The sequence below is a fragment of the Centruroides vittatus genome, unplaced genomic scaffold (genome assembly GCF_030686945.1).
Source record: "Centruroides vittatus isolate TY-2023 unplaced genomic scaffold, ASM3068694v2 contig_453, whole genome shotgun sequence".
Lineage (NCBI taxonomy): Eukaryota > Metazoa > Arthropoda > Arachnida > Scorpiones > Buthidae > Centruroides > Centruroides vittatus.
This window is the reverse complement of record NW_027122249.1, coordinates 1,792,991-1,819,114: the sequence shown is the minus strand read 5'-3', so window position 1 is coordinate 1,819,114 and position 26,124 is coordinate 1,792,991. Positions and strand designations below refer to the sequence as shown.

At 31.9% G+C, this 26,124-nt stretch overlaps 2 protein-coding genes across 2 annotated transcripts in view; one reads left to right on the top strand and one right to left on the bottom strand.

The window, feature by feature from the left end:
• The window catches only part of Cont (Contactin), a 30,509-nt gene extending 23,802 nt beyond the window's left edge, over positions 1 to 6,707 (top strand). Inside the window, exons 17-24 of the mRNA XM_067272750.1 lie at positions 16 to 257; positions 333 to 573; positions 643 to 764; positions 835 to 1,024; positions 1,097 to 1,212; positions 4,706 to 4,892; positions 4,967 to 5,087; positions 6,115 to 6,707. Coding sequence (XP_067128851.1) covers positions 16 to 257; positions 333 to 573; positions 643 to 764; positions 835 to 1,024; positions 1,097 to 1,212; positions 4,706 to 4,892; positions 4,967 to 5,082 — 1,214 coding nt within the window. The 3' untranslated portion in view covers positions 5,083 to 5,087; positions 6,115 to 6,707. The remainder of the gene's footprint in view (positions 1 to 15; positions 258 to 332; positions 574 to 642; positions 765 to 834; positions 1,025 to 1,096; positions 1,213 to 4,705; positions 4,893 to 4,966; positions 5,088 to 6,114) is intronic.
• A 1,823-nt stretch (positions 6,708 to 8,530) lies between these two features.
• Positions 8,531 to 18,685, bottom strand: LOC136977295 (galactose-3-O-sulfotransferase 2-like). The gene is made up of 2 exons (XM_067272771.1): positions 18,542 to 18,685; positions 8,531 to 9,714 (listed from the first exon to the last, which is right to left on the bottom strand). Exons 1-2 carry the CDS (start codon positions 18,628 to 18,630, stop codon positions 8,580 to 8,582), a joined length of 1,224 nt encoding a protein of 407 aa, XP_067128872.1. The 5' UTR covers positions 18,631 to 18,685; the 3' UTR covers positions 8,531 to 8,579.
• Positions 18,686 to 26,124: the final 7,439 nt, after the last annotated feature.

The following is a 26,124-nucleotide window of genomic DNA, read 5'->3' as shown; positions in this document are numbered from 1 at the left end:
TTGCTTTATTTTCAGACGCATCGATAGACAGAACACTAGTAAACAGAGAAAACGGTAGACGAAAGCTGCAACTCATTGGTGTTCTTTCACCTTGGAGCACGTATCATTTCCGTGTGTCAGCCATGAATGAATTTGGGCAGGGATCTCCGAGCAAAGAAAGTCCGGCGTATCACACCGCTAATGATGTACCTTACGTCGCACCTCTTAATGTTGGAGGAGGAGGAGGAAAAGTTGGAAGTCTTACAATTACTTGGGATGTAAGCAATGAATTATCAGATTTTTACATGTTCCCAAATGATTATAAATTTATGTAATTTAAAAATTTTTTTTAGCCTATTCCACCTAAAGACTGGAATGCTCCAAATATTTGGTATAAAATATATTATAAAAAACTAGAAGAAAATGTCGAGTACTATAAGAAAGACTTAGAAGAATATGGAAATATTGGAATGTATACTGTGAATGTTGGGGAAGAAAATTATTATTTAGAATATACAGTCAGAGTACAAGCCATTAATGATGTCGGACCGGGACCAATTAGTGATGAAGTTGTCATATTTTCTGCTGAGAAAAGTGAGAATTAAAATTTATCGAATGTTTTCCTATAGAGAAATTATTATTTAATCGAAACATTTTTTACAGTGCCTCAAGTTCAGCCATCTCAAGTCAAAGCATTGCCATTTAACTCTACTGCATTCAATGTTTCTTGGGAACCACTCGATTTAACTAGAGAAAAAATAAGAGGAAAACTTTCAGGACACAGAGTAGAGAACTTATTAACTCATTAGCAATTTTTTAAGTCTAACCTAATTAACAAAAATAATTAAATTTTAGATTAAATACTGGAAGAAGGACGATAATCCCGAAACAGATTCTTTAATATTATTAAACCGTGGCTTGACTCCCTGGGGTCTCATTGTAGGATTACAGCCAAATACAGAGTATTGGGTGGCTGTCATGGCGTATAATGATGCGGGTAGTGGAATAGAAAGCGAAAAGTTTTTGGCTCGAACATACAAAGCTGGTAATCTTTGCAAATATTTATTTAATAATAGTTTTTTATTAATGACATGTTTAAGATATTCAATAATTTCAGCACCTTTAAGACCTCCTACGAATGTCGAAGTCAAAGCAGTTTCTCCTACTGTGGTAGCCGTTAAGTGGAGAGGTATTCTCACCTCTACGGAAGAAGAACCGATTATGGGATATAAGGTACGAATCAAAGTAATTAAGAAGTAGGTAATAAATGTTTAATTGTTTAAAATGTGCTTTATTCAAGTATTTTTATACATGTATGATTGAATGTTAGAGACTTAATTTCAAGGTAACGTGAGTGTTTTGTACACATCTTTATGAAAAATTTAATGAAGATTGGTCAAAATGCCCAGAAAAATTTTAGAAATGAATTGAAATTGTATTTTAATTTGTTGCATTTAAAAACAATTTGACATTATTAACTTTTTCAGTTCATTCTGTTGTAATTTGTTAAAAATTGGAATAGATAATATCTTATCTAAATAAAAATAAGTAACACCCAATATTAAATACTAATGTTCATCCATTAGAATTTATATATTGAGCATTTCTTCTATATCTGTCTAATACACAAAACCAAAATTCAGGTAGCATCAGACTGCATTTTGTGCAAACTTTATTGTGGTTCCCATGCAGCCTACTTATACAATTTTTTTAATAAACTTAAACATTATACAACAGAACAATATTATATATGTTACTGCCAAAACACAATTTTACGCCAAACTAGTTTGGCATAAGCATGTCAGGCCAAACTAGTTTAGAATTATTATTCAAGTATATTAATGGTTAAATATATTAACAGTTAAAATAAAATTAAAAGGCAATCAATTAGATGAACAATATTTATTCAAACATAGTCTACTTAATTAAAAAACGGGGTTGATGTTACCCTAGATATCGAAGGTGGCGGCTCGTCTCCGATTTCAGTAATCAGAAGACAGGGAATAGTGGGGACGCGCGTTCTAATGTAACCTAACCTATTCTAATAAATTACCATAATTATCAGCAACCAAATTATTAGAATAGGTTAGGTTAGGTTAGAATGTGCGTCCTCACTATTCCCTGTCTTCTGATCGCTGGAATCAGAGACGAGCCGCCATCTTCGATACCTAGGGTAACATTAACCAAAAACAGTATTGATTAGAAGTGATGCAACACTTGTACAAAACTATAAAATAAAAATAAGCTAATCAGTACTTATCAATTTATATTTTTTTATTAAGCCATGCGCTTTTAAAGGTAATTAACTTTCGAAAATATTTTCAAAAATTCAAACAAAATAATAAAAATACCTTTTAAAATCGAACTAAAATTAAAAATGAACTTATTTGTATTTTATGATGAACTTAAATTAACCATTAATATACTTGAATAATGATTCTAAACTAGTTTGGCGTAAAATTGGGTTTTGCCAGTAACATACAGCCTAACTTCGTTTTAACGTCATTGGATGTAACGACAATTTTAATATAACGTCAAATTTTTATTGGTCCCACGACTTTACTATACTAGATAATGTTAAAAAACCTGCTTGTAATGACATAAAACCCTGTTTTAACGTCATATTTGAAGCACTTCCAAATTTACAAAATTAGATTACAAATTTTATTTCACAAAGAAAATACTACGTGTTTAGTCCTAGGGTCAGAGTCCACTTCCTAGAACGACTGTGGGTAGTACTCTCACCACCTGACTTCGGTTGGGTGAGGTTTGCTACACTCTTAACTACGTAACGATCGGTTATTATGTACTCATTTTTAAATTACTTTATGCTAAATTGTTAAATATTCTATTATTTTTAATATAACATATTACATTAAATAGTTTATAAAGAAATAATTGAATTATTTTTAATTGGCATACATTAGTTTAACCTTTTGTTGCCTTTTGATTCGACATTATTCTCAAAACTGGAAATTCCGCCAGTATTGATACTTATGACAAATAGAAATTTTTTATAAAAGGTAATTTTTGAAATTTTTAATTACATTGATGTAAACTTAGACATAATAATGTAGATAAAGTTGATTTAAACATGTAGTTTGCAGTTTTATACATATGATAATAAATTTATTATAATAATAATAGACTTCGCAGATAACGACACTCGGTTATAATGTCAAAAAATTGCCGGTTCCATGGATGACGTTATAAACGAGTTAGACTGTATATACATTGTATATATGACACTGTTCTAATAGAGAATGAGGTTCTCACGTATTTCTGATAAACAATATAAGGCGCTTAAATTAAAATGTATGGCAGACATGAAGCCTGAAATAAAAGGTCTGTTTTGCCATAGATTTGTTATTGCCTCTACAAAGCATGTGAAAGGCCAGAAGGATTTGGACTCATTTGTATGTATAGTCTGGAAAGAAATATATATTTTTTCTAAATATAAAGCTCTTATTGTGATGAGGTTTGGCCATTCCCAGTAGGTATCATTTGCAAGGCATAAATACAAATTAAAACATAAGGAAAATCTTTGCATGTATGTGTTGGAATCAAAAATAAATTGAAATTTTAACCTAATTCTTGTTACAAGTATGAATATTTATGGAGGATCACTTCAAATAAGCTCCGTCTGCAGCTAGCTTTTGTCAAAGCATTAAGAGCTCTAGTTTTGCAGCTTTATCTTGGCTTTTGTAGGTCATTCCATCTGAAAATATCTGGCCAGTAAAAATATTTCCAATCTCCTCACCCCTTAGTTTCATCCAGTGGGCTTTTCTGTGCTTACTAATGTGAAAGAGAGATTGAATGATTGCAGAATCCGGCGAGCAACAGAGTGGAAGTGTAGATGCTGACAAGTATTTTGATATAGAAGGAGCCTAATTTGAAGATAACAAATGTATGTGTATGTTATATACAAAGTTATACTAAAAATGTTCAGTTTATTTTTATTCCGACACATGTATATATAGAGTTTTCCATAAAGAATGCTACCATATTAAATTACTGTAATTATGTTAATTATTATTTAAGAAGTAAGTGACATACCAGTTGATAGATTAATTGTCCAACATTTGTCCTCTCATCTGCATTTGATTGTCTACTACCGCTACGAAGAAATGAAAACGTGCAAAATGCCGTTTTTGCAAAGCCAGAATTGCTCATTGTCATACAACATAAGTAATCTGCAGAAGCCATAGAATTGTGGCTACCATAGGAGGGATGACAGATATTCCACAGTGAGCATAAGAAGAATTTGAGTATTCATGCATACTTTACAATGAAGGTACAGTACATGCACTGATAAATTGTAACAGGCAAATGTGAAACTTGGACAGTTTTTTGACATTTATACAGTACATTGTGTAATGACATTCTTGGATAATAATTAATCTAATTGAAGTAATTCAAAATGGTAGCATTTGTTTTGGAAAACCTTGTATATGAAAGCTAGATAACTGCATTCTATAAATAACTTGCTTACAGTTACTGTAGCTTTAAATTGGTAACCGTACAGCAAATCAAATTTAACTAGCCCATATACTTTGAAAATGTCAAATACAACATTAAATATTAATTTAATTAAATTAGCATTTAATATTGTATACTTGTTCTCTACAAAAAATGAATACATATAAAGCTAATTTTTTGCAATTTAATTACTACATTAAGTAGTTAGATATCTTCTATCAACTTTTTAATTTTTTCGTTTTTATAGGTTCGTTACTGGGAGGCCGATCGAGATCTAACGACTGCCAAAGAAGTTGTGAGATATTTAGACGGGGAAGATTTAGAAACCGTTGTTCCAAATCTCATTCCTGGAAAAACATATAAATTGAGAGTTTTGGCATTTAGTTTGGGTGGCGATGGGAAAATGTCTTCACCGCCATGGGAATTTTATGTTGGTGAGTATATTTGATAAATAATCCAAATATGAATATTTAGGAAAAAATATTAATTAAATTATTAATATCTTTAGCCGATGGAATGGCACAGTCTTATTTAGGCAGAAGAGCGGGAGCAGAAAGGCCAAATTTAGAATTTTTTATCTTGTTTACGATTGTTTTGACCAAATATTTTATAATTAACTCATAGTTTCGGTAAGTTAGAATTTATTAGAAAATATCAGAAGTGTTGAAATATCGAAATATGTATAAAAATACATAATACATTTAAAAATAATACATTAAAATGACTTAAAATAATACATTTTTACCTTGTTGAATGATCAAATGAGAGTAGAACACAGACACAGCATGTGGAGTTTGGTGACTGTGAGCCAGTAGTGCTGTACCACCAAACTCCTTATGTTACTATTAGCAAATTTTCCTTTCATTTGATCTTCAAGTACAATTTTAATATAATTATTGATAAAACAAAAAAGATTTAATACATTTACAAGCTTTAAAAGAGTTTTATAATAATAAATTATTGTGGTTTGACTTATTTTATGGTTGAAAATTAAAAATTTATGACAAATTCTCTTACGGATGCTGTCTTGTAGTTAAACTTTCAACATTTTTATATCAGAGTTAATGCTTTCAATGAAAAGTGAAGCAAACAGTGTGATCGTTGCTGCTTTATATACTGAAACTGTTCAATCAGTTCTGACCAGTTTTATGAACAAGCTTGGTTGAAAGAGTTAATTGTACTTTGTAAGCAATCTGTCAGATGATTCAAGCAGATTTTCTCCTCAATCATACATGGTTTATAAATTTATGGAAGGCAAAGCCATGTACAGAGCCATTCTAGTATATTGCACAAATAGTTTTACGAACCTGTGTAGACAGGAGTCTGCAAAATATTCTAGAACAGCTTTCAGATGGTAGCAAGTTCACTTTTGAGATGGTACATCAGAGATTCTTCTGAAACCCATATCAATCAGAAGAACTCCCAGCCATTTTCAAACATGCAGAGTTTTTAGTGAAGACATTATGCTTGTGAGCAACTCCCGAACAGTTCACGCACTATTTGCAAACTTCTAATTTTGATACTCTATACATACAATACAAAAATATTTACAATAAACTTACATATCTCTTTATTTCAATACTTCTAAAAAGTCAATTTCTAATAAATTAATATTTATTTTAGATTTAGTGAAAATAATTAATATTTTTTGTTTAGGTTTACAAAAAGAATGCATAATAGACGCAGATTTAGTATTGAAAATACTTTTTCAAAGTCATGCTGTGATCATCAAACAAAACATGTCATCGAACAATTCATTCGGGTAATGATTCCCTCTAAACTTAGAAGAAATGGACTAGAAATGGACATTCCATTCAAAGAATCTCTATAACAACATAGTCACTATTCCTCAAAACAAATCTTTCATTTCAGAACTTTCAATTCGTAAAAACGTGTCGTACATATGTTGTTATTTTTTAATAGAGAAAGTTATTTTATATCGTGGTGTAGATATTTTAGGGATATTTTTTGTTTATATGTGTTTTTTTATACAGTTTTTTTCATTTCTAACTGTAAATTGATAGACATCTAATTTATGCCTTAAGCAGTGCACTTCTTCACAAACATTCCGTCCAACTCAAACACAATCTGAAATTGCTCAGTTAAATGCAACCTTCCACTTCAAGAAATAACGAAACTATTGTTAATGAAACAAATCATATTTTCTCGACTTCTTATAGAAAAGTTTTTCTTTTTTTATACCTTTATTATTGAAACTTTATAATAAAAATAACTTAAGATAAATGTTACCTCTTGTTCTCTCTGTTCCATTAAGATTTTAAAGTAATGTTAATCCAGAACATATACAACATCTCAAAGCCCAATATATTAGTAATATGCCAAACGACAACCTGATTAAATCGGTCTACTTCTCCTCATTTATTTTTAATTAGTTTTTAAATATTTTTTCACTAGAGCCAGGTGTTAGGTACCATTTCTTATTAAATTTAATAAGAGATGTTACATAACACCTGCCTCTAGTAACAAATTATTTAAAAATTAATTAAAAATAAATGCAGAGAAGTAGCCTGATTTAATTTTATAGTCATTTGGCATAATGTGGAATGTAATGACAGAGATGGCCAAAATAAACTTCCGGTTGCTAGTTTTTCATAAACTACAATTTAATATACAGTTTGCAAGATAAAACTGCATTTTCCGGCTAGACTTAAGGTTGGTTTTTACTTTGTGATAACATAAAAGAGTAGAGAAAATGACACTAAATCAATTTAGTGTCAACGTTGCATTACTCAAGATGCACTTCAATTCTCTCCTGATGTATGAGTACGTTAGAGGGTAATACTTCCTAACCCACAACTGTGCCATTAATTAATATCTTTATACACAATGCTTATATTGAAAATGTACTTCAGATTGATATTAACTTTCTGAATTTTCCTTATGTAATTTTCATTCAAAGTACACATTCTTCTTTACACTTTAAAACACATCTTAACCATTGTTTTGATGTATGAACATTTATGAGAATGGAAACACACTTCTCATTTTAATTCTACAAAGTATGAACTGACCTTTACTGTTAACATTAATCAATTATTTGTAGAAATTAAACACTTGATTCTATAATTAAGAATGAATTACATGAATTAACAATACAAACAAACAAGAATAACTGAACATTAATGCTGTTATAATGTGAATATGTTTATGCTCAAGTAGATGCCAGTGTGAGCTCTGCTTGGTGATAAAAGAATAGTGAATTGAAGTTGATGTACTTATGTACTGTACAACTTATAAAGAACAAGCAAGATCTATAAGTGAAAAGTGATTAAGAAAATAATTGTTTCATTCAAGTAGTTTCAGAACATTAGTAAGAATTGTTTTGAGTGGATGCGGAAGAGGTATGTGGTAATATATAAATCTAAATTATCCTTCAGGATTTATTTATTTAATATTTGTTTCTGTACAATTTGAAAGAACAGTTTTCGGAAAACATTCTTCTGCAGACACGTGTTGGTTATGAAAGCAATTTGTGGCTGCATCCGTATGAAAATACAATGAGGATTTTGTATCATAGCATTTGTGTTTATGATTTTATTATCTGAGGTAAACTTCTGTTGAAAATTGTGAAATGGTGAATATTTTGATGCTTAGTCAGTCAGAAGCTACAGAATTGTTTCCTTAGTGATTACAACCCCGATCTAAAGCTTGTAACATGGTGCAATAGTGCTTTGCTGCAGTTAATTGAAATTGCACATTAAGCATTGCTGATTTCTGTCTATTGTTACATTGTTATTTCTGATAATCATGAGAACTGTATTTAATTAGTATACACTTGCATGTAATTAACACTTAATTGAAATCAGATTTAGAACAATTGTAAACATTTACATACATAAGCACTTACATTTTGCACTTAATTTCCATTAAAAATATATTAAAACATTCAAAAATTCTTACATTTTACATTCTTTTGTAAGTAGAAAAAATTGTTTCAATTGAATTCAAAATGTAACATGTAAATTTAATTTTAATTTACACTAAGATATATTATAAATACATATATATATAGTAAAATGTATTTATAAATACATATATTATAAAATATTTTCATAATTTGAATTTCAATATGAAATATAAATTATAATTAACCATTTTGATTATAAAATGATTTTGTCCTTGTCCTTCAGTCTCTGTATGTGTAACCATTTTGTCATAGCCTCTTTAAACTCTTTAACAGTGACATTATTTTTGGATGACGATCCGTAATGGAAGCTGCGGGCAAACTGTTTCTGCCTCAGTTCATTCGTCAGTTCCCTTTCGGATTTTACGACATTCCAGCAGGTCTGATCCTTGTTTTTAGGGTTCGTTCGAAATCCCAATATCTTGCCGCTCCAAACTTTACTGATGTTTTTCGCCACAGTGGATTCTCTTACACATTCTTTTAATAATTTATTTCTCATTTTCTGCAATTTATAAACTTCTTCTTCTATTTTCTTTGCTCCAATTTTGTTAACCAGTGCATTATGCTTCTGTAGGAATGTTTTATATAGGATCTGATCACCCCAGTTGTGTTTTTGCAGCAGAGTAATTTCTTCTCTGCTCATCTCGTGTTTGAATTCGTTGAGTCGTACATTTTTATTTAGGGTCAGAACGTCGTTGAAATCCCAACACAACAGATTTTTTAAGATGATCAGCGACTCGTCGAAATGTTCTGCTATCATAATGTAATCAAACTGTTTGCCAAGCTCATTTACATAATGCAAAACCTTTTCTTTAGAAAGTATGTCTCTTGGATCCATTCCAAAGTCATACAGCATCTGGTTTGGTCCCAAATTTCCTCCGGCCCTCTCATAAAGTCCTTTTCGTTGCTTTCTTATAGATTTGATATATTCTTTAAATGTCAAGTTATAAAATTGAGCTAAGTTGTTATATTCGTAAAGACTCTCGAACAGAGATGCAGGCTCTCTAATAATAGAAAAGTAGGTGGTATCTGGTGGCATCACCTTCTCCATTTCTACTTTATTAAATCTGACATGATGACAGATGACATTATATCCCAAAATCTTCCAGGGAGCATGGTCGAAAGCCAATGCTTTTCTAGAGAATAATTCTAATCTGGATAAATAGGGACTTTTACTGAATACGGGTAGCATGATCGTCAAGTTATGCCTCGAGGCATATCGCAGTATCATATTCTGCACCGTAGAACTTGCACATTTGTGTGTCTTCAAGAAAACAATGTTGTGCTTTGGCAAGCAGGAGTACTTGAACTTGGATGCGACTTTTATGTTTCTGCAAAAAAATGAAAGTTATTTTATAAAAATGTAGTTACATTCCTTAAACTAAATCATTGTTATCCACAAACAGAAATGATCCTATCTAGAACTAGATAAAAACAGTCATGAAGACCTTTGTCGGTGATTGAGGCAACTATTCTCAAATGCTCTCACCAAATTCTAGTGAAGCTTATTCTAGAGATGTTGCAGGTGTCTTGTCAAGTAAAATTCGATCTAACATTTTAGCTCATCCTTAAGTTGTTCAATTGAATTTGGATCCAAATGCTGTCTGGAATGAGCTGGAGTGGTGCATTTGATCTTGCATAAGAAAATCTCACAGTAGCTAGAGCAGGGGTTTTGCTAAAGTAATGGAGAAATACTCCCACACAGATACCATTGTTTAGTAATTTTAATAATAAAATTACAAGTGCAACTTAAAAATTAGTAGACATTCAAATTTTTAAATAATTACCATAATCAAATATTCTTTCACTAAAATTTATCCTTACTTAAGGATAGAATAAAGAATTTATTAAATATTCGGATAGAAAATATTTATCTTAACTTAATTCAGTTTGCAGATTGTTAATTGGATATAATTTTCTAAGAAGACATTATTAAATTTAATTTGCAAAAGATCAAACTAATTAAATTACATTGGAGAAGTGAGATCATCAATTAATAAAACTGTGTTAAGTTACAATTAAGGCCTTAGAGAGGCCTTAATTCTGGAGTGACTGCAATGTCTTGAGTTGAGGTATCTCTATCCTTCTGATGCAATCTGTTTCTTCATTCAGTTTCCTTATAAATAAATAAATATCTGCATATAGATACAAGTCTAGAAATTACAAATTATTAGTTAAATACTAATGTTTTAGGCATATTTTACACCATTCTTGAACCCCACCACACAGTTATTTCTTTGTATTACTATTTCCTATGCTAAATAGAAGTCATATTAATGAATTTATTCTAAATATCCAGTATGGTAGCTGCTGGTTTTTTTTTTTTTTTTTTTTTTACACACACATTAATGAATTCATGTTTAAATGCTGTGTAAATTACTGCGTTTTCTTTAATTTTTCATTAATAAAAGTTTATTAAGCTTTAATTTTGTGGTTATATAATGAATATAATTCTACAGATTATAATAAACATGTTTCTTACCATAATTTAGTGTTAATGAGCTACATAGAAAATAAAAACAATGATTCATAATATGTGGGATAGAGTTTGACATTAGAGAAGTCTCTCCACTAAATATCCCATTCATCAGTAGATCTTAGAATTGAAGGAGCAAAAACCTCTTTCAAAAGTAACTCTACAAATAGAACAAAGGTGTGCCTTTCTCATAGTTTGCCCACCTTTGTTCTATTTATAGATAGTACATCCTGGGAATATCCTTAGATACAGTACATTTTGATGATGAGCTTACAAAGAGCACCACCTTTGATGCTCTTTGTAAGATCATCATCGGAATGTACCAGGATGTAACTCCAAACAGAACAAAAGTATACTTATGAGTTCACAAAGAGCATTACACTGATAGTTTAATGCTCTTTGTTGAGCCTATTATCAGGAAACTTGACCTTGGAGTTTTCCAATCCTTGCACAGGGGTTGTTCATTATATATTCATTATATGTGGATGATGTCTGATCAAGTAAAAGTACAAATTCTTCAGCTAATGAGTAATAATCCCTGTCTAACTCCACAAATAGATCAACTAGGTGCAGATAAACTCTCTTGTAAAATTGATCTGTAGACTCAAATTCTTTCCTGTTCTGGACTAGATCAATATCATCTTGCATATTAATTGAGTAACTTATCCAATTATTAAACTCTTTGCATTATTCTTTTGAAAGATTACTTTCTGGGATTGGTTTGCGGAAGTATTCGACATTCGTTTATAGAATTTGCTTTAAATTTATCTTAGACAAGAGTATTTTTAGAAGTGAAGTATGAAAACTTGGCCAGAAAGTTCCAAAACAAAAAAAGGGAAGCCAGTAATTAGTGTCGGACGTTGAACTCGTTCTGGACCAATGCCAATCTTCGTGACAAATGATTTAATTCCATTGTTCCGTATGAAATTTCTGACATCTTTACGAGTTGATTATAGTTTTCTATGCTTTTGTTCCTGTCTAGAAATTGTGACCAGGCAATTGTATTTTATTTGTATCGCTACACGTCCACTGACTACTGCTGATAATGATTTAGTCATTTAAAAAATCAAACACGCTAATTTTATATATACTGCTAAGGTGGGTAGAATTTAACACCATGTGATAAAATTAGAGGCTTATTCTGTGTAACGTCAGTTCGCATTAACTGTTCGTAGTGACGCTATTGTAACATTGGAAACGCTAAGAAACGTGACCCGTACGTTGTGTGTTTCAGTGGCGTGCCGTGACATTTGATGACAGGGAAGCTGTGTTTCTGTAAGAAGCCGACTTCCAGGGGCAATTAGTTAATTGCGCGTCAGTGATGGTCTAGGGCAGTGGTTCTTAACCTTTTTATACTCGCCGCCCACCAAATATTTCATACTTTTTTGTGACCCCCATTTTTTAATAATTTATATTTGATAATTTGATAATTTACCTATAATAAATTGATTTTTTTATTATTGCTTTATTTTTTATATAATAAATGTAAATCATAATTTTATTATTTCATTATCTATTTAAATAACATTCAAGCTTCACAATTAAACATGAAAACTCATTAATTTTAACAGAAAATAAAATAAGAAACATGTCGATAAATCGATCCAATGTCGATGCTAAAACTAAACTAAAATTAAAACGCCCACTTGTGGTAAGGATTTTGCATAACTTTTGCAAAAATATTTAAATTTTCAAAGCCTACTATTTTTCCTAATTATTTTTAAAATTCCAAGCATTAATAGTTTCTTAAAATTGCTTTGGAATAAAGAAGTAAATACTGCGGTGTAAGTAGCATATTTACATTTATTTCTTCTGTACTAACAAAGTTGTATGTGGGAAGAAATACAAAATAAATAAATAAAAACTAAATAGGAAAACTTTACCTTTCTTATTTCACTTTTCAATACGATATTCGGATTATACATCAATTTTCTTTTTATTATATTCTGAAGGAAATTTTGCATAATTTGGCGGCTCCCGGCAAACTTCTTATGGACCCCCAGGGGCCGCGGCTCCCTGTTAAGAATCACTGGTCTACGGTCCATTCGTATTCATTTGTTCGATAAGCCAGTAAAAACTGTAGACTTCTCTAAATGTATTTTTAATATCACAATTACATTCTGAATCGCTAGCCACGATATAAGGGCTAAAATTAAAAATAAATTATAAAAACTTACTCGGTGAAATAAAATGTGCGGTGGATATACATACCTGGTACAATATATTGTTCGATTGTATTAATATACTTTTAAAGAAAATTATAATTAAAATATAGCTTTGTAAAGAAACGTACATAAAAATAACATAAAATATTCTTTACTTTTTAAATCTTAAAACAATCCACTTAGTCAAATATCTTGATACGAGTAGCTAATGGATGGAACTAGTGACGGTCCAGGTAGGTGTGTAGTGAGTGTGTGCGTGCCAAATCCCGAGGGTGCCGATACCGGTCAATGTCAAATGCCTCTTTTGTCGCATCACTAGTATATCTCAAAGGACGCCACAGGGCTGTTGTAAATTTTAAACGTTTCTCACCGTAGCTGTAAAAATCTATATGTTAAACTTAATAGTCATTCGTTTTCTAACTAATTCGTTTTAATACCAGGTGTACACGGAAATCAGTTTCCCACTGTACTGAGCGAGTGATTGGTTCTGTTAAGCTTTTGTTGAAGTAAAATTCTGGCTCTTTCAACAGGATTTTATTTATGTCCCCATTCCCTAATCTCTTAATTATTTAGTCACTTCTTAAGTAGAAATAAGTCGAAACCAGTTACTTTGTACCTGAATATCTGTAGTCTTGGGAACACAGTGGAAAGACAAATTTTTATGACAACGGATATATAAATCGTAAATTTAAGGAAAATAAATTCTAGAGCTTTTTTTTGTACCATTGTATGTACTGTACGTCTCATTCATTAAATTTGGTTGTAAATGATGCTGCCAAAGTAACAGTTAATTTTTAACACGTACTAGAATTGTACACGTTTTTTCTGCATCCCCTTACAGATGGGACATACTAAATCGTAATATCACCGGTTTAACATTGAAATCCGTAAGTAATATAAGGTGGGAGAGCAGAATAAACGCAGAATAAATATATCAAATATTTTAATGGATTTTTTTAAAACTCCTGTCAACTATACAGAACTATTATAAAAACGTGCCAGTAAACTCCTATCGGTTGGGTTGTTATAAATCTAGTCTAGGGTGGGCAACCCTTTTTATAACATGGGCCAGAATAAATTTTACGTTTTTTTCAGCGCCGTAGTAGTTAATTGACGCCTTCTTGTGACTCGTAATTTTTTTAGTCTGCAAATATGAAATAAATAAATAAAAAGTTAATTACTACATTTATTTTTTTATCGTTTTCGAAAATTACAAAGAATTGGAAAAATAACTAGTCTGCTCATGATTCACATAATCGGGCGAGGGTGGCCGAATATCTAGCAGACGGCTAACAGCCCACAACCGCTCCGGGATATAAAGTCGCGTACTCTTTACGCGTGTGTCGCTTCTACCAGCTAAACCGCGACGTTGGTGCTCTGTAAAGCGCATGCGCCAATGCCTATAATCTGGCTGCTTGGAAGTTGACAAACAGGCGGCTAACAGCTCAGAACCGGTCCGGGTTATAAAGTTGGACTTCGTACGCGTGTGTCGCTTCTACCAGCTAAACCGGGTGAGGTTGGTGCTCTGTAAACCGCATGTGCTAATGCCTATATAATCTGGCTGATTAGAAACTGACCCGGTTTCGACATTCCTTCCGCCACCGAATTATTCGAATATACAATAGTAATCTTATCGTTTTTTTTTTCACGTGTAGTATAGAAATTTGTAAAAGATACATAATGCAGTTATAATAAAATATTCATTTTAATTAATTCAAAGTACGTTAAAATATGAAAATTTATATTATATAAAATACAAGGGAAGGTCATTGGAAGGTGGAATCGGCGCTTCCATCGCTTCCAATGACGGCACGCCACTGGTGTATTTGTTGTTCGTCACAGGAAATGACGTATTGCTGTGTGGAAGAAAACACGGAAACTCCACGTGGCCAGCCGATTGTTCACGTAGAGTTTTTCGTGTTTTCTTCACGAGTCTCACACCTGAATAGGAGTCTGTTTCTCGCAGAAAGTCTTCGCTTAACAGATCGTCCATCGCCATTGCTAACCTAACCTAACCATTTTCTTATTCCATCATCAATTCAAATTTATAACCCTTACAAATATGGCGGGGTATTCTACCACTATCGGGAACCCGAGATCGAATCTATACGGGTCGAAAAACTTCAGGAATTTTTCGGGATTGGTCCATCCTGATACGTAGGAGCCACGTCCCTCACCTCCCGGGTCCCCTTTATGGGTCTGGCCGAACCCGTTACTGCTCTAGGGGCATGGGTGGGCACGCCTCCCCCAGTTAACCTGGTGCCTCTTCCCAGAAAATTACAGCCTCTACTAGGCCCCCATAACAAAACCCTGGCTACGCCAATGTAATGTCTAGGGGTGGAAGAATTTAAAAAAGATCCTTACAATACAAATGTTTTCTAACAAGTCACGAGTTCGGATTACAATATATAAATGTACTTGATATATAAACTAGAACCCTTGTTATTGTCGCCTTCACTGACGTATTTTTTGCTAGTGTCAATGGATTATTTTTCCAAAATTAATTTCAATTGTTAATCATTATCTATTCTCAACCGGGCACTTCTATCAGTAGGAGGCTAGGCACTATGTTTATTTTGCATGTTGTTTAGATTTCAGTGTAGTTAAATGAATATTTTTATGTGAAAGAGATCTTAAAACGTGCGTAAAAACTCGTTTTTACTTCTTTAACTTGCATTTTAATTGTGTGTTAAGAGGTGCACCAGGACCTACTTGCCTTAAACTGTTAACTACAAGTTAATAAGATGATGATAATGATTCAGAAACATCACTTAAAAATCGTCACGAACTCGTCCAGCAAGGAACATGTTAGGGGAAGATCAAACAAACCTAGAAGTGCACCCATCCGTGACGACGATCACGTTTAGCGTGACCGAGTAAACAAAAATTAAACGAACTTTGCCCCATTTTGTGTACGCTACACTTTTACAGAATTGGTTTTGGTCCAAAAACAACAATAAAAAAAAAACAGTTTTATAATCCTGTTTTAAGATTAAAAACTTAATTTACAACGAGGTACACCCTTCAATTCCCACATCAGAAGCTATGAAGAAATGTTCACTATTGGCTCCAATATACAAGCCCCGGATCATTGCCACACGCGCCAACTGTTATGACAGAATCGCCATTTTTAGACGCGCTAAAGGCCTATTTTACCCTTTGAGTAATTTCTATTTTGACTGTAACCTTATGACACTCGTTAGTCTGACATAATGGCAAAGGTCGCTCTTTCTTTCACCTTTTTTTACGTCATACGAGGTTGTTTACAACTTTCCAACGTGTAGACCTTTGTAAATATGGCGGGCAAGCTAAGTTTGCCCTGGCCACCAGGGGGCTACTTCTCTAATGGTTCAATTAATCATATGCATTTGTAAATAAATGAAACTCATATTTAAAAGTTAATTAAGTGTATTTTATATAGTTTTAAATGCGTTACATTAATAGAGAAATAAATCCTGTTCTATGGAATCCACAGTATAGTTAATTGGGGTTAAATTAAATTATAGGCAATAAAAACTGAACAATTAGCAATATTTTATCTGATTGCAAATTGAAATGAGCTAAAATGAAAGTAAAGTGAAGCTAATTAGCATGATTTTGATCCAAAATTGCAAAAATAAAGCTAGTTCCAGACGCCATTTTGGCTTACGTTTTATCAGTTGTTCAGCTTTTTATTGAAAGAAATGCGTTCAAATGGGGGAAAAAATCTAAAAATTTATGCAGATAAGATTTTCAGAATTTGAAGTCAGGCAACTGCATTTTTTGCAATCAATTCAGCGATTAGTGTATGCAAGCATTTTAACTTGTCTATTGGACAAGAAGGATCTCATTTTGAAATGCTGCAAAGTTTGTAAATTAGTAGAATATTCAAATATATCAGCAGTTTAGTGTATACAGTCGATAACTGACTTCGGCATTTTGTATTTTCGTAAAAATTCAAATAATTTGAACACAACTTAGGACTTCTAGTTGAACCATGGCTTTTCAAAATTTTCAACTTACAAGTTAGTATAATAAAATAAAGAATTTTAATGAAAAGAAATGGAGTAAAACTGTTCAGACTTAATCACAGAATACATAAAGTACACAAAAATATATTCAATTTATGCAAGAGCTCCATTTAGAAAGAAAGAGATCTCATCATGCAGTCTCTATAAATTAGACTACAATTACATATTTAAAAAATTCAAGTTTTAATTTTATTTAATTTTCAATTGCTAAAGAATATCCGTACAGTGAAGAAAGATCCAAGATGGCGGATAAATAATATACTGGATACATCCAATACACCTTATTGCTGAGAACATATATTTATTACGTATAACTAACGTTTTCGGCCCACTTTATGGGCCATCCTCAAATTACAGTTGTTCGACTCTAATACAAAATCGAACACGTTCAAAATTAAACTAAATTAGAACATACATTTTAAAATTAAACAAATAGAACAAGTATAACACCAAATAATAAATAAGAAAATCCAAATAAAACACAAATGTAATTAATTTATTTATTTATTTATTTATGTAATTTCATTTATCATATTTATTTGGATTTTCTTATTTATTATTTGGTGTTATACTTGTTCTATTTGTTTAATTTTAAAATGTATGTTCTAATTTAGTTTAATTTTGAACGTGTTCGATTTTGTATTAGAGTCGAACAACTGTAATTTGAGGATGGCCCATAAAGTGGGCCGAAAACGTTAGTTATACGTAATAAATATATGTTCTCAGCAATAAGGTGTATTGGATGTATCTAGTATATTTAGTAAGAAGGCTGAGTTTGAGTTAGTGATGGATAAATAATACCTATTATTTAAATGAAGATTTAATGTAACATTAAATCTCGAGATGATAAATGAACTACTGGTTGGGCTTAAACTAAAATAAATGTCTAGAAGGAATATTAATTAATTATATTGACTATTCGTTTCATAAATTTTAAAGATGGCGGGTCTTTAACGACGTAACGACTGACGTAAACCAAATTAAGCACGGGATATAATTTAAATTCTTGCCGTTATTTAATATAAAATGAATAAATTAATTAACGGGATAAATTTTCAATTTTGTTCTTAAACGTATGAATACGCGAATTAAACGGCGGATTAATAAATTAATTAACAATTCCCGGGACTAGTTTATTTGCAAGTTACAATTGGCGGAAACGTAAAAGAAGTCGATTAAATCGAATTTTAAACGTTTAAAATACAAAGAAACGAGTTAAATTGCCTCCATTGTGAGTATTTTTTTATAAATAAATACATTTAAACTGTTAAATTTTAGCCTAATTATACAATTTTTAAAACAAATACATAATTTTCCTTAGGCCTAATTAGAGTTACGCGACGTCTATCGTCTGCTTTTGAATGGAGAATGATGACGTTTAACTATCAACTACGTCACCTCATACAGGTAAGTCACACGGAAATCTTTTTACACACAAAATTACGTAATAAAAACAATAGAAAATCGAAAATAAACCACAGAAATGAACAAAAAATATAGAAATTACCTGAGTTTAGACACAAAACAAAACGTGACGGAAACAACAATTAAACCGAGAAAGAGAAGAGCACTTTTCCAGTACCTTAACCTTCTCATGACGACCCACTTAACTTAAAAGCTTTTTGACTTCTCCGTTGATGTCACGTCACATCCAAAAACCTGATTCCCAAGCAGGGGAGACAGTTTATTTCGTGAAGAAGGAACCTACTTATTTCTGTTATCGTAGGAAATCAAACCACCTTGTGACTGTCGTAAATGTGTGCATTATACTTCTGGCTGTAGGAAAGTATTTACCAATGCAACGCACGAACCGTTACGGTAGCCTTGAATTACGGCGTATTCTTTTGTATTATAATGTGAAAATTAATGAATTTTTCGGTGATAAAGCACGTTCTCTATACTCTCTCTCAATCTTGTGATGAGAATTTATTATTAATTTATAACTATTTAACATACAAAGTATATATTTTTTGCCTTTAATCATTTGTAGAATGACTTTGCTTCTAAACAGTTTTATATGATGGCAAATGATATAGTGTGAACAAGTTTAAAAGTCGATTTAGTTTTACAAGAGGTAACTACTATTTATTTAACAACTAAACCATTCATATAAAATTACGTAAACAAAGTATATAAATATTAATTTCAAATAGACCTACATAAAATTTTTTACTACAAAGTATTTTTTTTTCTTGTACTAAACATTATAAACTCCTACAGAAAATTGCTAAAAGAGAACAGCAGTTATGTAGTTTTTATAAACCAATAAACAAACAAAGTAATGAAGGAGAGTTATATGCGAGAGCTGTTTATTATTGTTGGTGTAAAAAGAAGAAAATTATTAAATAAATAATATAGCAAAAATGGCGATATAAATCGGGAAATTCTAGTGGTACCGGAGTAAAAGAAAATGAGATGACATAGTTTGTTAAAAATAAAATATACTTTAAGCAAGGAAGCTTTTGTTCGTTTGCTCGGAGGACAATCCTTAACGTGTAGCTTCTGTTTATGAAACGTAGAAACGATTAAGATTACATTCAACAATATGAAACGATTGTGCCCAAACTTTTCGATTGTAGAGCCAAATTGTGCGTAAATTTTAGGTAGACGACCATAAGTATTTTGCATATTCCATTTATACTAAAAGTAAGGACTATTTGGTCGTTCGCGAGGCGGATTTGGCCCGGGGCTATAGCTTGGGAATCACCGATATACACTCGTATATAACATTCTATTTTATGCGACTTCATTGGCTTTTTACTTTCCAGGTGTTATAGGGTGTACTTTATAGACTATATACTTTCCAGTCTTAATAGAGGGGAAGTATAGTGATAGCTCAAAAATGACGATTTTACTGGTTATTAGCATTAATTTTTTTCTATAAAAGCCATCCCTACCCTCAAAATTAAGCTTTTTGCCATTTTATAATACTTAAAAGTTTTTAAATAAATGATCATAACAGATGGCGCCACCAAATGTTGCCGGGAAGTTAAGCAACTCGTTACTGGATTTTTTTAAATGACGACCAGAGTTTAATTTCATTAATTTGCTTTTCTTTGTCAGTAAACTTTTTGAGAGTATAATGTACCATCGTTATTGTAAAGTTCATTACTAAGGTGTTAATTATCATTAAAGAATTTGTAAATTAACCTCATTCACTGCTGTGATAAGCCCGTCTATACTTATTTAGACTAATAAGGTAAGTGTTAAATAGTAATAAGCGCAAAAAGCAATATATTCCATTATTAAGAAGAAAATAAAATTGTGTTTTGTCATCTGTTATCAAATTTTTGTTATAAAAAACTTTTTACATTTCTAATTACTATAAAATGGCAGAAAGCTTAATTTTGAGGGTAGGGATGAGTTTTATAAAAGAGTGTAAATGTTAATAACAAATAAAATCTTCATTAAGTTCTACCCCTCTCGAGATACATGATCCCTCTATCTCCCTACTTTTTCGACCTTTCATCACCAAAATATAATAGTATGAATGCCCCTCATATACAAGTCACCGTGCTAAATTTCGTTGCTTAATCTGTACTCCATGATGAGATATTAAGCGAAATAGACGCCAACACAAACATAAACACGTAAATTATTTGTTTTTATTATAAAATGGCTGATACTTCCGGACGTAAAGTAAGGAGAACATTACAACGAGAACCAAATTAAAAGTTTGATTATTTTATCCTACCGTTGCTGTGTTTATCACGAAGTGTCAAGGCGATGAAATGGTGGAGTGAGAATGGGCGTTAAAGTTGTGTCGTGTATATTTCCGCGGAGTCTTTTACTTATGTATATAGAAATATGTTAACTTTCCTAATGGCGTATTAAAATCCCATTAACAGAATCTGATTTTAAACTATTAAATTCGTCAAGTATAATAATTGTAAATACGTAATTTCGTATGAAAAATGTTGACGAATACACTTAAAATAACAATAATAATGTCTATTTTCGAAAATGCCAAAGAAGGAAATAAAAATATAATTTTATTTATTTTTAATCCGTAAAACGGGGACTTCTCTTCCAAACATCTGTAGTGAAAATATAACATGTTAATGATTTAGTTTTTGCAACACTATGCGTAAATTATTGATATGTTTAAGAACCGCTTTACGTTGCTTGAACATTTCAAGGGGAAGAACATGTTCATTTAAACCAACCTTAACGTTGTATAAATGTACAGAGCTAATGTTTATGATAGAGAATATAAAACGATTAATGTCAGAAACTTGTTATTAATTGAGCTGCAATTTGAAAAAAAAAAAAATTTTATACTTATAAATTTCAATTGTCTGCTTATCTGTCTGCTGTCTTTCCTTAATCTCAGAACGAAGTTAAATAGGTGAAATCTGAGAGCAGATATTGAAAGATTAGGGACAGGAGGTCATGATTAACTGTATACGAACTTCCGATGCAAACCGAAAGTGACGTTATTTCAATTAAAAAGTTTTCCCCTGTAAGAAGTCAGATTAGTTAGATGGCACTATTCTGTTGCTAACAGGAAAGGTATAATGTACAGGGGCAAGCAACTACTAATTTGAGGTGAAGAGTGTTGTGAGGTAAACATTGTGACGACGTCACAATAAATAATTGCTGGTTAATGTGATTTTATTTCTCTGAAATTTTGACTAATGCATTGTATTATTAGAAAAACCAACTTAATTATAATTAGCTAATGATTTAGATTCTGACTTTAAGTCTAATCGAATCCTTTTTCAGCGGATCGAAAACATAAATTGTCATTTCTGTCAACTTTAATTCCGAAGAAATAACAGTCTACGTTATAAATAAGACTTTTTAAGGACACATTTGAATAATGAATACATTCTATAGTTATTTCTCTCAAAATATAATCTAAACCGTTTCTGTTTTACCTCACACTTTTTTAAAATTTAGGTCACAGTTATTTCGTCAGCACTATTTAAGGTTGAAGGTCAAAACGTCTTTTCGTACAGCACGTGTGGATAGAGCGCGTTGAACCGGCGAAAATAGAAAAGGCAACAGTTTTATATCGTAAATTATTTGTATGCTGACGTATATTATTTTTAAAAATATATAATATCTTGAGAGAAGCGGTTGCTACGTCAAATTTTTCGTTGCATAGATGAATGGAATAAGCAAAATTAGCAACAAAAATGGCTGTGCAATGCGTACCGTTGTCTTTTTAAATTTTTTTATTGTAAAAACCTGTAGTTGCTTTACAATACTTTTATTAATTAATATTCGTAAAATGTGTCGAACACTAATGTAATGACCGTCGATGGTCGTCGTGTTAGCTTATATATACTGGAGGAGGCGATCGGACTGAAGGTCCGGGTAGCGTAACTGGTAACGTGTCTGCACGGATAGCAGAAGTTGCGGGTTCGAGTCCCGCTTCGGGCCGATTTCTTTTCCTCCAGTTCCAAATTATTAAAATTATTTATTTAATTTAATTATAAATTGTCTTATTAATTATTTATTTATTATAGCCAACTCTAGCCCGATAATTCGGCTCTTGTGGATGTGTAGCTTTGTAACGGGTTAGTCGTTATTTATTTATATTTGTGTCGAACACGTTCTCAGATTTCTCTCTTTACATAATGTGGCATAACATGAGATTTTCGGGATTACTGTGCATTCTCTTAAATGTTAAATGACACCGCTATGCGCCGTTTTCAATTGCTAGACTAATAATTATCTACAGTAGAGAACCGAAAATCGGAATCAATTGGGGACTGGGGTTGTTCAGATTAGGGATTTGTTCCGATTACGGTTTATATACAGTACGAATAAATATATTAACCTGTCCGATGTTCAAATTTTTTTTCCGTTGCGTGTCGCTTCGCGTTGAATTTTCGTCGATTTTAAGCCTAACGAAAATTTTTATAATAATAATCGAGGCTATCGTATCGTTAAAAATTATTTCTGCATTTTGTACAAACAAAATAAATATATCGAAGAATATAAAAACATGAAAATTATACTTTAGAAGTAAATTTAGTATCAAAAACGTTCGATTCAGCACGACACAGTCCGACTGAAAATCGTGCCGATTACCGGCGATTCCGATTACGGGGTTCCGATTAACGAGTCTCTACTGTAATTCTAAAGGCCCGAACACCATTTTATATTCTTAACAAGGGAGGAAAAAATCCAGCAACGAGTTGCTTAACTTTTCCAGCAACATTTGATGGCGTCATCCGTTATGATATTTTATTTTAAAACTTTCTATATTTTTACCTATTATAAAATGGGGAAAAAATTAATTTTCGGGATAAGGATGGGTTTTATAAAAAATTGTAAATGCTAATAACCAGTAAAATCTTCACTAAGTCAGTTCCTATTCGAGATATGACACGACCTCCTTTGTCTTCCCACCCTCTCGACCGCTACCTAGAAATGAAAATATCGTCCCGTGTAGTATAAGTTAATAAATCGTATAGAAAATAATTATGAAGAATTAATTGAAGTATATTAAAAGATTATCTGTGTAACGGAAAGAAAAATTATACAGTATAAATTAACGAAAACCAGTTAGCAAAGAAGCCTGTTTTATAGAAGATATCTTCTAAGACAGGAATCTGATAGTATTTTAAAGTGTTACACTTACTTCACACACCAAAAATACTCCTATATTGGTTTTTATAGCTTATTTTTAATCTTATAATGCGTAATTTATAGGGCATTCTATTAACTGAATGCAATATATGACTTTAATGGGGGCTGAAATCCTAGTCCCCGCAGTTTGTAGGAGGGATAATGACGACCCGAAATTACTTTAGCTATGGGTTCTTAAAAACTGCTATGGGACTCTGAATATATGATTTATATAAACAGAGGAGAAATGCTTATATGTAATTTTACTGTTACGCATTAGACGGGGTTGACACTTTAATAGCTTAAAGCCGGGTATGTATCTGAATAGGCGTGAATAGTTAGAAAGTTCGAATTGACAGGTCTATTTTATAGTTACGTGCAAACTGCCGAATTATGGAAATTCAATGCTTAAAAACTAAGATTTATTCGATTTAAAGTAAACACATAAATCATTCTTTCAAAAGGTTTCGAAACAGAGCTTCTGTGCATTAAAAACTCGTTTAATCGTCATGTTTATTTATTATCCAACCCTTAAAAACAACCGGCTTTAGTAAGACTGAATATACAGATTTAAATACAGTGGAACCTCGCTTAACGAGCACCTCACACAGCGAATATTTCGCATAACGAGCAAAACAAATTGTAAACATTTGCCTCGCTTGACGAGCGATGTTTCGCATAACGAGTGATGACGAGAGGAGAAGTCCCGAATTGTGCGCATGCGGCGTGCTCCATCAGTCTGTGTTTAGCACTCGTTCCGCTAGCTAGCATTGTTATTGTCGCTTGTGATCACATATTTTTCCAAACTTGTGTTCACACATATTATTTATAAATATCAACAACCATAGCCGGTTATATAATAAACACGCGAAACGATATGCCAAATTCTTGGGTCATTAAATTTAATGACCGATTCCAAATTAAATTTTAGAAATGTCTGAATTAAAAATTAACTATTTATAATTATTAAATTTAATACGAGATGGAAACATAACTGCCTACCTCTAGTCAAATAAATTAATTTCTAATATTTAATTACAGCCTTTACATAACCCAAGAATTTGGCATATCGTTTGGAGTGTTTATCAAACATATCAGCTTTAATTTTTTTTTTTTTTTTTGTTTCTGCAAATCGAATTCTCATTCTAGGATGGTTCATTCCGCGCTAGAAAATATGATGATGATTCACGCTCCTTAAGAGTGTATATTGTACAATTTTGTTTGAATAAACGTTATACATAAAACATTTTATCATTTTTTTGGCGTGGAACGCATTATCGTATTTTACATTAATTTCTATAGAAAAATTGTTTTGCTTAACGAGTTATTCGCATTACGAGTAAGACTCTGGAACGGATTATGCTCATTAAGCGAGGTTCCACTATGTATGTTTTCGCTCTATAAAAATGTTGGTCTTTTGCTTTTAAAAAAATAGTTTGAATACTGGACTGAAAGTTCGGAAACAGAAATTTTAGCCAAGGATACTGTGATGGTGCCAAAACCTGTCAAATATAAAGCAGATTGTTGATTTTAAAAAAATGACCGGACACGAATTTATGTAAAAACTTTCCATTTTTTCCAATGGGATTACATTGATAGAATAAGGTAACACAAGGGAAAGTGCCTCCCGCTATGGTAGGTGATCCCTATTTACACGCTAGACACAAGAAGATAAAGCGGAAAACTTCACGTGACTAGCCCATTGGTTAGGCGCCAATCAACTTCGGTGTTCAGCCACTGGTGGGCCTCCAATGGAGAAAAATATCCGTTGTCGTAAAGATTTCCATAATGAAATATCATTTAAAAATTTCGTAAGCAAGCCGATTTATGTTTATTCTTAATAACAGATTATTTTAGTATTTTTCATTTATATGAAATTATAATCCAAAGAATTATTTTTCTAAGATTGTCATTTAACATACGTATATAAATATTCAAAAAGGGCTAATCCCTTCTTTGGAAAACATTAAGAACTTCATCTTATGTATTTTTCTGCTCTGTTCAATGATCAAATTTCTTAACTAGACAGAAAACAAAGGGGGAATGAAAATCGGAAGTTAGTGAAGAATTAGAACATTGCTCAAAGTACTCTTCCGAGGTTGGAAAGCGAATTGCACTGGTTGAATCAAATTCCGCTCTCTTAACCAATTACCCAATCTTTTAGACAAAATAGATGTAAAAATTTTCCGAACTACAGGTAACAGCGATATTGGTCGAAAATTTGCGGGCTCATCTGTTGGACCTTTTTTATGAATAACTTTTATCTTTACCTCCAACCACGATTCCGGAATTTTAGCAGTGTCATAAACCCGATTAAATAACTTGACCAAATAAGGAACCAGAGTAGTCCTAGAGTAAACAATTAAAGACGGAGAAACACTATCCACCCCAGGAGCCGAACGAATTCGCATCTTTTGAATTGTTGTATTCACCTCTGAATCAGAGATAGGAAGGTCTAAGATAGGATCAACTACAAGAGGAGTCATCAATAGGGACGGGATCGGAGGT

Coding starts and splice junctions, on each gene's coding strand:
- LOC136977295 (XM_067272771.1), bottom strand. CDS start 18,630: ATGAGAAGGTTAAGGTACTGGAAAAGTGCTCTTCTCTTTCTCGGTTTA. Junction 9,715..18,541: donor TGTTTTGTGTCTAAACTCAG/GTAATTTCTATA, acceptor ATTTTTTTGCAG/AAACATAAAAGTCGCATCCA.